Here is a 14,942-nt window from a genome sequence, read left to right as displayed (position 1 = left end):
CAATCTCAAAACATTGTATCTAACAATCAGAACATCTATTATCATTCACTACCTTTTATACCATCATTAACACCTAAATTAATATAAACACTAAAGGTTATTGACAATATAAAAATAGCAACAAAAAACATCAAAACTATTTCATCTTTATATTCTAAAATAAATATCCTATAGACAAATTTGAAAAAACTTATAGTATACAGCATTAGTTGTACTCAGTGTGAGGCTGAATATGTTGGTGAGACCGGAAGAAATCTTTTAAATCGCATTATTTCTCACAAAAGTGATTGCAGAATTAAAAAACCATCTTGTGCTTTGGCAGAGCATGTAATCGATAAAGACCATATTATGGATTTTGATAACATTAAAATTTTATGTAGTGAAAGTAATAAATTTAAAAGGACTATTTTGGAAATGGTTTGTATTAGCAAAAGTGATAATAATTTAAACAAAAGATCAGAAATTCAAAATCTAAGCAAAATTTATAATTATATTCTTTCTTTATGATTTATATATAAAACTTGTAAAATGTCATATTTAATTCTCCTTATATCTGTTACATTTTTTCAGACATCTGTCAACGGTGAATAAATCTTCTTCTTTTTTGTTACTAAACAAAAAAGAATGTTTAAACGAAATTTTACTTTTGGCAATATAATTGTCGAAAATAAAAATTTTATGTTGGCATTTATGACATTGAGGCTTATTTGTAATTGGTTGCTATTTTAACTTATTTATAAATTCAATTATTTTTGTATTAAAAAAAATGTTTTCAAAATTATAAAAATTTTCAGAGAAACATTTATTAGATTAAAACATTTTTATATTAATTATTTTTAAGATGTATTAGCAGTAATTTTTACATACTAAACTAATTTTTATTTGGTAAGTTAACAAAAATTGTTTTTTCTTTTTAGTTCAACCTTGTAAGATATTTTGTCTTTGTTAGCTCTTGTTAATAATTGTCAACATAATTCAAAGCTCGAGAATAAAAAAATAGTTAACCAATAGCCCTTTTATTGACTCCAACCCATCCAAAACAGTTATATATTTGTTCCAAACGAGTCACAAGTACTTCTTTTTTCTTATTCTTGGATAAAGGTGGACTACGAAGACTGGCTTCATGGAGACGATTCCTTACAGTACTGTTGCTAATTGTTACATTATGTGCAAGCTGTAATTCATTAACCAGCTCGGGTGCAGTGATTGTTAGCTGCCTTCTGGTATTTAAAATTAAATATCGGTCTTGAGTGACGGTTGTAGAGCGACCACGTCCTGGATGTTGCTCGGCTGGACTCCCAATGTCTCTAAACCGACGCCACAAACGACTTACAACGCTTTGGGAGACACCCAGCTGGTCAGCAACTTGAGTTTGTCGCATACCAGCTTGAAGGAGGCCCACGGCTCTATTCATCTCGTCCAACGTTAAGTGTTGTCGTTGCATGGTAAAAAGACAATATCTTTAACTCACCTATTAAGCAAGAATGGTATAAAGTGACTAAAATTAAAAATAAACAAAACATAAAAATGTCGATTTTTTTGTCCCTTATAAAAAACATTCCAAAACACGTATTACTATTAGATTATATATATATATATATATATATATATATATATATATATATATATAAGAGACTCACTTCTTATAAAATATATATATATATATATATATATATATATATATATATATATATATTATAAGAAGTGAGTCTCTTTATCAACAATTATAATACAAGCAAATTTATATGATCATGAAATTTCTGTCATTGGTATTGTCAAATTATTAAAATATCCTTAGATTTTTGCGTTGTATATATATAAGGAATAAAAAGTCATTGCTGACAAAGTTAGAAAACAGAGCTTTGAGGTTTATTGGGCAAAGCAACGGTGAAATAAGTGTACTCTTTTAACTAACTTTTAAGCTTCAGAAAATGTCTATTTTCATCATCAGGAAAAAAAACTGAAATAAAGTGCAACTATTAGTACAGCATCCTCGAAACATATATTAACAGCTGTAAAGGTGTTAGAACTTACGTTATTAAGATTTGTATTTCGTGGATGTTCTACTCACAGGTGACAAATTTACGCACCACTCATTGATTGAGTCAAATATTAAAAAATACATGGTGTAAAAGACCAAATTGTCAAATTATTCTATACCCTAACACATAAGAAAAAGACAATTTAAAAGCCACTTGTGCCGGCCAACTGTGAATTGTGAGGTTAAGAGTAAATGTCATTCCTGGAAATTGCAAATGACACCACTTCTTCTTTTATCTTTTCCCTTTCTCTTATGAAGTACTAATACTGTTAGACTGCACATCAAAATTTACCAGAAAGTTGTTTGAAGTTCAAAAACCAAAACTGTATACTAACTACTTTTAGATAGACTGAAAGCTGGAACTTTGCAATGAATCAGTTATTGAGACATCATTGGAATTGAGAATGGTTATCCAAATATAATAGGTAGGAGTAAATAGTGCTTAATTGATTTATATCACTCCTTTTGTTCATTGCATTGGCATTCTGAGAAATGAATGCCATTTCCAAGAACAGTCTTTTAGTATAGTTGGACTCTGCAGCTAAAACTATGACCGATTCATAATTCATTTTATGATGTTCTTTGTTAACATGTTCCGCAAGAGCAGATCTTTTAGAATATAATCTGCTATCACGTCGGTGACTAATTAAACGACTACCTAAACTGCCTGAGGTTTGTCTCACATATACCAAATTACAGTTGTTACATGGAATCTGGTAGACAACGTTGGAACAATTCTTAATGTCATTCTTATCTGTAACCTGAGAAAATATAGATCTTGAAGTTAATGAGGTTTTAAAGGCTATCTTTAGGTTGGTGATACCTTTGAACAATTTTGCCAGTCTGGGTCTTATGCCGTTAACGTATTTTAAAGAAGTGTATAAGCAATTGGCATTCCGTTCTCCGCTTGTGACAGTAATTTGGAACTTATCATTTTGGCGTACTATGTTCAGGGTCAAACTGAATAATATCTTGGTGACTAGGTGTTTTGGGTACGAATTGTCGATAAAAAGGTTAGAAAGGATTCTCAGGTTCTTCTGATGGAAATTAGGATCACTGATAGCTGTAATTCTAGCCTTAATTTGCTTCAACAAATTGATTTTTATTGAATGACAATGATGAAGCTAATAAATTAGTAGGATACAATTTTTTTACACGAATCGTCGTGTCCCACGATACAAATATAATACATTTTTCAGGCCATTCCCAAAACTCAGGCCACACGTAGTGCAAGAATGTGTATGACGTGTTGCGTTTGATCATATTGATGTAAGATGTTTAACAATATTTGAATTGTCATTATTTTTATTTTTTAATTAAATTATACCTAAACAATAAACATTGCTAAAAACTCATACTATTATTAAATAATAAATATTACTTTGTAAACAATAAATTATATTGTCTACAAGGCAATAAAGTGAATAAAATGTATTCAATTGACGAAAAATCGCAATAATGTTGTATTTAGGCAATAGTGCGAGCACTGCCAAATCTTTATTTAACGTAATATATTTTAATATACTTCAATTCAATTCTAGGTTATACAATATACTACTACATAGTTGATGTGGTGTTAGTATTTTAATAAAAAAGCCACTTAACTTAATTACAGCCTTAATATATCGTATTTCTATGCAAAGGAGAATGTGAAATGTATAAAATCGAATATCCCTGTGTAGAAAGTTCACGGCACTTACGTACGCCTAACCTAATTTACCAACAAGCTAGTCAGTGCACCGGATCTAAGTTCATATAACTGTGTTAAAGTCCTTGGCAAGTTTCTTGACGAGAAAACTTCCCCTGTTGGTTGTTAGCTTTTACTTAGCAATGGGATAACTAAATCAATGAACTATTAACTATTAGTCTAACGCAAAGCTGCTCTGTGAAAAATTGTTGTGGAGAAGCCCAAATAAATTAAGATGAGTTGTATTTTCAGCCGCTTATTTATATACACCAGTGTTCAAAATTAACGCATTAATTTAAATGAACACTGTTCAGAACTGTTCATTGGATTTCGCTGATTTTTATTACACGTTATATTTATACAGTGATGAGTGTCTTACCACCCGGCTTTTTAACGTAAGAGATAGAAAACACAGTTACCTTGTGAAATAAAAAGAGATGAAACTCGTAGAGGTGGGAAATAATCGGTAGAAACCTATAATTTACATTACCACTATCGATAGTCTCACACCGTTAGACTTTAGCTTCGAGCTAAATCACCTCGATCATAATTATTATGTGTAACGTATGTGTGACGTATTTCCATTTTTTAATTTCGCATAAAGTAAAAACTGATTGACCACAATAAAGCAAAAATGTGAATAAAATAATTTAATTAATAGTAATTATTTAATCTAAAGTTTTAAATTATTAACCAAGAATAATTTCTACTATGATTTTAGGAATTTCATACACTCTTGTCACGGAATAATCACAATCCTTCGTGGATTAGTGGTAAGAATTCGACACACATGTGGTTTTTTTTTAATAATTTGAAATTATCCAGACATCGTTTTGCTTTGAATCGCTAAACATTTATGTCAGTCGTTACTAGTATTAGAAGTGTTTAAAGTTAAACATAAATATCTTATTGAAAGAAAAGTATCGTCGTACTTTCGAAAATAAAGTAAAAAATCGGTTGCCTGTAAAGTCGGTTTTACGGGCGAAGATTTTACGTGACAACGTCTTTTTCTCGGTAGAATATTTATTGATATGAATATTATTAAATTGCACAATAGGAACAAGGAATTGCCGCTATAAACTCAGTTTCTCAACTTTTGTGTCAATCTAACAATTAATCAATCAATCATAGTTTACGATAATGAAATATTAGTGTACAATTATTTACCTTTATTGTTGTAGTTGTTGTAAATGACGAATCTACTCACGAATTGAAGACAAATCTCACGATCTCACGATTAAGGTCTTACATCTTACGATTTTTAAATTTTTTTTAAATTTCAAGTGTTTCTAATAAAATGCATGGGAGGAAATCAGCTTTTTTTAGATTGTCACCTTGAAATATCCATAAATTGACTGTATTTTTGTATCAAAGTGGGCTACTCCAATTAACTCAATTAATATACACAAAATAATATAAACAAAGCTTAAAAGGTTCTTTATGCTTTGAAAGTGGTTTATAAACAACTGAATTGTAATGTATATTTTACCGCCTTTAATAAATATGAAGTATAGACTAAATTTTGTGTAAAGAACAAACATTCAACAGACCTAATAGTAAAAACATATTGATTTAAGTGTGAATTTGAGATAATGTGCTGACAAAATGTTAAATCCTAAGAAAACAAAATTATGTTTTTATGTATATTCATTATACTTAATACTCTTGGGTAAAATACCTCATATCATATATGTCTTTAGACACAGTTAATAATTTTCATTGAAGTTTAAACTATAAAGAATGTTTACAATCATTGCTCAATATTAAATGGATAAATCCATAGCAATATTATAAAAGAATATAGGTCCCTAGGTAATTTCCTAAAATTATATCTGATACTGGTGGTTCCCCCTAAAATAGGACACTGTAAGCACTCCACATTTTCACTACAGACACAGCTGACGATACTTTCAACGATTTTCAACTTTAGCGATTCAACGCGCCTAATTCTCTAGTGCCGCGCGCAGCGGACCGATCATGTTTGAGTGGGAGAGAGACGCAAGGCATTCGCCGGTCCGGCGGGCCTCTCTCTCGTTCGGTGACTCACTGTAACAGACGTGAGCGGGCGTTACACTTTTTCTTAAATGACTCCGAGCCACAACCTAATTTAAGACGTTGTCACGTCAAAATTCTTCAAAATTAAAAGAACGTTTAAAGAAATTTTAAATAAGTAAAAATTCTACAAAAATAAAAAAAATATTGTACATAAACGTATTTACAATATGTTCAAATAAGCCTTCATTAGCAGCAGAACAATAACCCAAACTGTCACTAAAGAAATATAAAAGTTTGATGGATCAGAGTTCAAGTCACGATGTTCTCATGCAGGTGGTCAGGGTTCAAATCCCACATGAAGGTTTTACTTTTTTAAAAATTTGAAATTATGCAGATATTATATCGTTTTGCTTTAAATCACTAAACATTTATTTCAGTCTTTATTAGAAGTGTTTATAGTAAAACATGAAAATCTTTATGAAAAAACAATGTCGTACTTTCGAAAATAAAGTAAAAATTCTTCAAACATAAAAGAACGTTCTAAATAAATGTACTTCCAAAAATATTTAAATAGGTAGAAATTCTATAAAAATAAAAAAAAAATTATTCTAATGAAATGTATTTACAATAAATGTTCGAATAAGCCTCCATTGGCAGCAGAACAATAACCCAATTTATTATAAAAGTTTCGTCTAACATTAGTTAATGTTTCTGGACTAATACCTCTCATTGAATCAGAGATCTTTTCTCTTAATTCTTGGAGAGAATTAGGCCTATCGTCTTCAATTCGCATCTTCAAATTTTTTACACACATCAGAATAGGCGAAATAGGCATAAAAGAAATATATGTTTACTCTCGTCAATTTTATCGTTTTGAATGGTCAATTGTCCATGTTTTATATGATAATTAAAAATCTTTAGTGCCCTAGTTCATTTTACCTTCCTCTTTTAATTTGTAATTGTCATAAATCCTCTGATCGATATTTTCCTATAAAATATAAACTGTATAAAAATGTTATAACCCATCTAAATAAATTAAAGGTATTTTAAGATAAGATACCTATCTTGTTTCAATCAGAAAGGAATAAGCCCCCTTAAAATAAAATCTCCTCCAAGTCGAAGAATACTAAAAACAAAAATTGATTTTCAAGGTCATTCCAACCAAAATGTTAAATCCATAAGCAATTAAGCTCCGCTCAAAATCAAGCTCTCTATTCCAGATTGCTGAAGATTATAGAAAGTTGATGAGCAACCTCTTACAGGATAAAGAGGATGAAACTCAGAAGTTTAAAACTCCCTAATAAGATAAAACTGAACGAGTTTTACACTCAAGTGTTATCCGAGTTATAGGCGGAATCTTGTCGATTTCAAAAACTTTAACGTCGGCAATCTGTCGAAGGAATCGTTCAAGTATATTGTCGTTTTTCTAAATGTATATCGGTATTTCGAGGCGCTAGGGGTGGCACAAAACAACTGAAGTTTTGAAGCCGATGAATACTATACGAAAATGCGAATTATCTGAGTTTCCTACTTGGAATTAAAGAACGAACTAGGCACATAGGTACCCTGTTTTGTTACTAAATATTTGAAAAAATATATATAAACGCATTCCAAATATCGTACTCAAGTATTGTATTTAAATGAAAACAGCATATTAGAAGAAAATGGAGTTGATCAAACATGGGAAACAATAAAAAAGAACAAAATAACTGCTGCTAAAGAAAGCATGGAAATACGGAGGGTTAATGTAAATGGAGAAATGCAGCTTTAGAGAATATTTCCAATTATATATATTTTGTTAAATATAGTCGTCATCCACTTTATTCCTTGTTCGTCCATAAGTTTTAGGAATTCTGTATAAAATTTGTCAGGCCCTACAGCTTTACCAACCTTACTTTTTTTAACAGCTGCCGTGACTTCTTCAATAGTAATCGGGGGTTCTGTTTGGTATTCTATGTCTTCAATGGCAATCTGCCTTTCATCTGCAAATGTTACTTTCACATATTTCTTCCAACTGTCTAATATCTCTTCCACACGTAGTAGTGGATTACCTTGGTTGTCTGCCAAATATCCAACTCTTCTAGGTTTGTAGCTTCTTTAACTTTTCTGGGTGCTTTTTTTATCTCTTTGTCTATTTTTTTGTATAGTGTCTTGTCCTATTAAATCCGTTTGAATAACGGTATTTAAATTGCTATGTGTATACTGTTTTACACTGGTTTATTAATTAAATTAAAACTTTAGCCTATGAAAAATGAAAAGCATATATCCGCTATTAAAGTAATAAGACACCCTCAAATTACTGGTCTAAATTCACAGAAGAAATGGAACTTGATTTATATGGTGCGCAAGGAAAAGTGTGGAAGGTAGTGAAAGAATGGAAAAAAGGCTCTTAATGAGTATAACAACATAAACAGTATGCATGGGAAATAATGTAAAAAGTATATAAAATAGCTTTACAAGGACGAAGATAGAGTGATCGATGAAGAAGATGGAGAAGCAAAAGACAAGCTGGTAACAATAATGAAAGAAAAGGTAATAGAGGATATAGGAAGAATGAAAAACCGAAAAGCCCCAGGTCTGGATACAATTACAAATGAACTACTAAAATATGGAAGAAGAGCATTAACAGAAAATATTACGAATCTATTACATATCATGGAAAACTTTTACTGGAAGCAGAAAGCCGTCGTACTCGACGGCTAGAGTCGAAGGGAGATTAATCAATGAATGTTTCATTGTAACAGCTAGCTCTTGTAGACAGCAGACTTTGTAAAACTCAGGTTTAATTTAAATAAAACTATATTTGAAGTAAATAAATAACAAAATAAAATTATTTGCTAGATATGTATGTATAAAATTTAAAAGTCGATCCTACGACGACGATATCGACGCTTGGCTCGATGACGTACTGTTTAATACCTGCGAAAAATTAAATAGAACTAACCTCATGCAAATCCAAACGAAAATGCGATTCGTTAATAAACACTCGCTAACTAACTCGAACGAACTGGTGTAAGTAAGAGGTGGACGGATTTATCAACACTCACTCTGGAAAGGAGCGAGAAGTGACTAATCAACACTTAGCTACTGTACAGGACTATCTCAAATCAACACTCTAAGATCGATAAGGCACTACAATCTAGCACAAGCAGTTGGCCTTGAGTCAACATTCTCTGGCCAGTAGACTTTTTTTCAGATCATCACTCTGCTATAACTCTGGGAAAAAATGTAACATACCTTTTTTTGCAACGTGGAGCCTACAATGGCGTGATCCCATTTAATCTTCGTGGTAATTTGATCTTGAATCTTCTGAGGTTGTTGTAAGTCATCCGGAATTTTTTTGTTCTTTTTTCCACCAGATTTTCCCCATGTCGGAATTGTTTTCTGGCTGTGGCTCTCCCGAGGCCCTCATTGCTGCTGCTTCAGGTCCTGTAGGTGTGTCTGAAGCGTAGCGCTTCTTTGGTGAAGATGGTAGCGTACTGTAGAAGCTTTTGAGATATGGTTGCATGTAAGAATCTAATACCCTGTACAGCGATGCAGTGTAAAGAAGCTGTGTTAAATGGATTAAATGCTTTTTCTAATTTATTAACAATTATTAAAACAAGAGTAGAGACTATGTTCTTGAAGTGAACCGACAAATAATCGTTCAGCTTATCATGAAAGGTAAAATCATGGGCCGCAGAAGAATTGAAACATAGCGATTTCACGATTGGACAGAAATACGCGCTGCCGAACGACTATTCCGATTATCTAAAGTTTATAAATAACTCGCAAATGTAATTACCAATGTTAGAGAAACCTAATATGGCACCGAAAAAAGAAGGAAGCCAAGATTATTATTATTAGAAAAATTAATATTAAACTGACCAGGCTTTTAGGTTGAAACTCGTCGATTTTCACAACACCGAGATTTTGATATCCTCTATGAAGTCTTCTTTAGGGCTTCCAGTACTGCTACGTTTGTATGCCATTCTAAATTTTCTAACGTATTTGTGAATAATCCATTAGTTTACCAGAAGTCTTTGTGATACTGCAGTACTAGATTTATCAGTATCCCTTTTTGTTTCAGTTGGCCTTATTAATTAGTCCAAACCCTTGATATTTCTATTTTAAAGCTTATAGTTGCTACTATTCTACATAATATTAGCTTAGAGGATATTTACTTATCAGAATTAATATAGAATTTTATATAAATAAAACTGTAAGAAATAAAAAATAAAGCCACACTGTTATAATAACAATTAAATACATTTGTCTAAAGTTTCTTCGACGAGTTCACTTTAAAAGTTGAAATTGTGCCTGGATTTCCACTTAAATCTAAAAATATAAATTTTTATGTCAGCATATATGGCAGCAATACTAAACTTTCGGCATTACATAGTATTTGAATCGACATTTATGAGAAACAACCATAAAACTGTTTCTATGAAAAGAAACAAACCGACTTTATTGTGATGAAATTTGTTAGTTTTCTTTAAAAATACAGGGGAGTCATGAGGAACCCTACCTCCTATGAAGATAAGGTCTATGGGTAATAACAAATAATCATTAAAGAGTGTCTGCTCCCATTGTTGAATAGCATACAGAGCCAGATGTAAATTTTGACTGAAATTTGTATTCCTCATAACTTTTGAACTTTGAGTTCAATGTACTTTCTATTTTGGTCAATTGTTACACTACTATAGTAGAAGCCACAGTTACAATACAGTGTAGGTAAGATAGCAATGTATTTCTTACAGGAGAACTGCCGACCACGTTGCCGGTTTGCCACGAGTGGCGCATCAGCACCGGATTTAAGGATCATAGCAGTGGAATATATGCGCACACAACAACTGCCTATGGTTGTATAAAAGACTATCATTATTGTTTCAACTAAAGCATGTTCATGTTCAATCATCGATCTACAAATAAGTGAATAACATGAGAATAACATGAAGACAAATACTGTAACAAAAGTAAAATATATCAAAAATTCATTGTCGATAGCTTATCTCTATTATCAATTTTCAATACATTCCATTGTAAATACATTTTTTGGAAACAAAGATCATTACAAACTCATTTGGAAAAGCGAGTCAGTTTTAATCCCCATTGTACACGCAAAGCAAACATGTCTCTTTGTCGATTTGGATACTAAACCAAAGACTAATTGGCTAACATTATGAAAGCTCGGTTCTGTTTTATTTTCGCAACATTTTTACCTGGTCCTCCTTCATGTAACTACAGAGGGAAGAAAAGTTGCAGTTCATTGAAGATGTAAGATATAAATAGGTTTCATAGTGCATTTTATTCTGAAAAGACAAAAACTAGCCAAGTTGCTTTCATTTTTTAGTATTGCTCAGCAGAAAACTAAAAAGAACCAGACCAGGAGACGGATCAAGACATACTAAAGGTGTATTGGGAATCACAAAACACAGAGTTGAAGGTGTTTTCACAAGATTTAAAAAAGACAAATGTATCATCCCCATTGAAACTCGAGGTGGTTATAGGAAGGCTAACATATCAGAAAAAATTGATACTGTAATACATTTTATAAAGCAGTTTAAAGGCACAGAATCATATTACAATAGAGCGAGGAGTACTCGTATTTATTGCGATTGCACCTTGTCTATTTCTAAAATATGGAAGATATACGAAGAATCAGTTGTTGATGAATTTAAAGTTAAAGAGTCGTTTTGTCGACACAATATTCGTAACTAGGTTAAACATTAGTTTAAAAAGGCCTTCGACAGATGTGTAATTAACCTGTCTTCACTACAAAAAAAAATTAAAGTTGACAAAAATGAGGCAATATTGGAAACGCAGAGTACACTGTTCACACTAATCGTACTGAAGGGTTTTTTAACCTTTTGAAAAAGATGAACCTAATGTTGCTATAATGTCGTACGACATGCAAAAAATATGTCTCTGCCAAAGCTCCCAGATCAGAGTGTGTACTATTCAAGACAGTTATACTGCTATAATCTGACGATAGTTTCTGGATGTTCTACTGGAACCGCAGATTTACGCAAAGCAAATGTATCAGTTTATTCTTGGGCCGAACACGAAACGAAAAAGTCTTTGAATGAAATAGTCTCTGCAGTATTTGAAGAACTTGAGTTCAGATCTAAATATGGTTACTTTGAAGGAAAAGACACCTTGAGGCTGGTAGCTGATGAGTGTCTAGTACATAATAAGAATAGTATTGTATTAACGATGTACATTACTTGACTGCACAGGAATAAAACTTCAATCATAGCTGTGGAGCTTGTGTTTTCTGTCACTGGTCACTCATATATGCCTAGTGATAGAATTTTTGTTGGCATAGAACGAAGTGTAAAGAAAAGAGATACAATTGTGCAGTTCGAAGAGTATTATTAAGAGTTTAGTAAGCATGGGGCAGTCAAATTTTTAGGAAAAGACTGAACCAACCAAGATTGAAAGCCAGAAGCTAAAAACTGTGTTAAAGACCCAACAAATCTTCGTTTCAAAATTTCACAAGTCAAAAAGTTAATTATGACCAAGAAACAAAGGTGAGTAACTGTCAGTGGCGAACAAAACTACAGTTTCCCAATTATTTTAAGTTTGAGTATCATGAGACCAGGGAAAAACGTGTGGAATATAAATACAACTGAACTTACGCTTGGAGTCAAAGTGAATGTGTTAAAAATTGAAGACGTGCTCGTTTTATTACACAAACATTATGGTGAAAAATGGAGTGAAATGGAAAATGTGAAATGAGTCACAAAGTGATAAACAATAATGAAACGATGCCTGAAAATCCACTTCCTGAATGTAAGTGCTTAAATAATGAAGACTGTGATGAAGTCGTGAAAGTCAACCAATTTGTAGTGGACTTTTGATTTAGAATTATTGCAAGATTCAGATATTGTCTACTGATCAAGCAGGTATCTAAAGAACTTTGTTAGTGTATTAATCGAGTTTTCAAATTTTATTGACAAATATTGTATTAGCCCAATAAATTTTTAATATTTTTAACACATATTTCAATTTTTTTTATTTTCACCAAAAAAATCTTCAGTGTAGGGCAAGCTCTGATGCATTGTTACTGATATTTTACTGCTGCCTTAAGATATCAGCGACACCATAAGCAATATTTTTGGTGACAAAAAAGACTATCTCCACATGTTAGTTACAAACACGGCCAACTCCATATTTCAACGTTAAATATTCCCTTAACTACGGTAAAAAGCCTAAATATTATTATTCCAAGATGCCCTGGAAATAATTATTAATCAGCAAAAAAAGGTTCAACAGTACCAATTGTGTGGAAGTAGTTTAAACAGTTTTTTACCCATACTGAAAATTGTGCTAAATGGAGTTGGCCATCTTTAAAACCAGGCTACAGAATTTTAAAAAATAGTGGAGTAAAATAAAAATCCTTTAAATATAAATGTTTTTTTTTATATCAAATCTCTATCATTCTACAGGGTGTTATTTTGCGATAAAATTAATAAAAAACGTATTTATCTTCTAGGAGCCTGCGTAGCGCAAGCGGTAAGATGCTTGCCTCGCAAGCCGGTGGTCCGGAGTTTGAATCCTACCGCCGACAAGAACATCTAGACATTTTAAAAATGTCTATAGGCCCCAGGTCGACTCAGCCTGAATAAAAATAAGTACCTTGGGTAAAACCAGGGGTAATAATAGACGGTTGAAGCGTAGCACTGGCCATGTTACCTTCCTTGTATACCGTAGGCCCTAGATATAGCAGACTACCCTGCTATACTCCCAAAGTCGCGACAGCGGTATAAAACGGGAGACTATTATTATTATTTATCTTCTAAATTACCCTGCATAACACTGCCAAACCTTATATTGCAACAAAAAACAAGAACATCGAGAAGATTCCAAAAAATGTAAAAATATATAGGATGTTCCATTAAAAAAAGAGATAAGTTTGTTCGACCCTGTCTATATGGGTGGCCCTGTATATTTATAAATATTTTTAAAGTATGGTCCTATCTGTGCTGTAACTTTTACCTAAATATTTTTTTCGTATCTCTTACGATAAATGACTAATCGAACTTCCTCGTACTAATGCTGCACCCTGTATGTTTTAAATTGTTAACCGAATAATTTAAAATATTTATGTGCATATTTAAAGCATTTTGTAATCATAAAAATCCCAACTTTAAGCATCAAATAAGAAAAATGTGCTTAATTATTTTACCGTTATATCTCATAGACTAGTAATTTTCAATTTAAAACTCACTTAACACACAATTATTATTTCTTTTGTATAAATCGTCACCTTTTTACAAATCTAATGAATTAACGATTTTGCTGTTTTCAGTCGACATTGAACTAACAGAAGGCCCCGTTGGAGAAGCCATTTCCAACGTCACTCCAAACGCCACTTCGTGGAGGACCTGCCTGAATTTTTCATTATTTTCATTATCACTGCTAGCGACGTCTTTGATGTGAAGGATCGCCGGCCCGAACCTCGAAAAGGACGAACATTAGGAGAAAATTAACGTTTATTTCTATTTTCTATGAGAATCTTTTCCACGTAGGTCGGTGCTGACGTTTGATCGGGCTTGTGGCTAACGTCCAATGCGGAAACCATTTTAACATTTACTTCCAACCAAAATGTGGTGATTATTGTCCACTGTTGCGTTATGTGAGTGTTAATTGTATCGAGATTGATTTATTTGAGTATACTTAAAGAAAAACAAAATTTCTATTAGAGTTTTGATTATTTTATTCAATTGAGTTTCTGTAAAAATAAGAAAAAAAATATTTAAAGCCTTTCCAGGTCTGTTTTCTATTAGCATAAATAGTACAGAAAACGAACGTTTTCATCTCCGAAAACCACCACCAAAAGGCGTTTAACCATGGGGTAGTTACTACACCATCTAGGGGATGGAAATTTTGTATCTTTTGACCTCAAAAATTGAAAGAAAAAATAATTCTAAGCAAAAAATACATTTTTTTTGATCAAATTAACAGTTTTCTATTTATTTGCTATCGAAAGTGTTAGTTTTGTATCGAAAAAATAAATATTTTTTTGATAATAAACAAACAAACCGTAATAAACAAAAATGTACCTTTTGAAAAAATAAACAAAATTTTTTTTTTATTTTCTTTAAGACTAATATTAATTAAGCTATACTTTAGGGATAGAAAAGGATTATAGATTATTCCTTTTTCGTCGTGAGCGTCCGTATCAATATTATTAGTTTAAGAGCTACAACTAAAAATGCTACGAGACCTCTTTTT

General features: G+C 31.9%; 1 protein-coding gene across 1 annotated transcript in view; it reads left to right on the top strand.

The window, feature by feature from the left end:
* LOC140448721 (uncharacterized) overlaps window positions 1-14,181 on the top strand; it is a 368,374-nt gene extending 354,193 nt beyond the window's left edge. The window contains exon 6 of the mRNA XM_072541834.1: window positions 14,017-14,181. Within this exon, the coding sequence (XP_072397935.1) occupies window positions 14,017-14,147 (131 nt within the window). The 3' untranslated portion in view covers window positions 14,148-14,181. The remainder of the gene's footprint in view (window positions 1-14,016) is intronic.
* Window positions 14,182-14,942: the final 761 nt, after the last annotated feature.

Source organism: Diabrotica undecimpunctata, chromosome 8 (assembly GCF_040954645.1).
Source record: "Diabrotica undecimpunctata isolate CICGRU chromosome 8, icDiaUnde3, whole genome shotgun sequence".
Lineage (NCBI taxonomy): Eukaryota > Metazoa > Arthropoda > Insecta > Coleoptera > Chrysomelidae > Diabrotica > Diabrotica undecimpunctata.
This window is presented reverse-complemented; position numbering and strand designations above follow the sequence as displayed.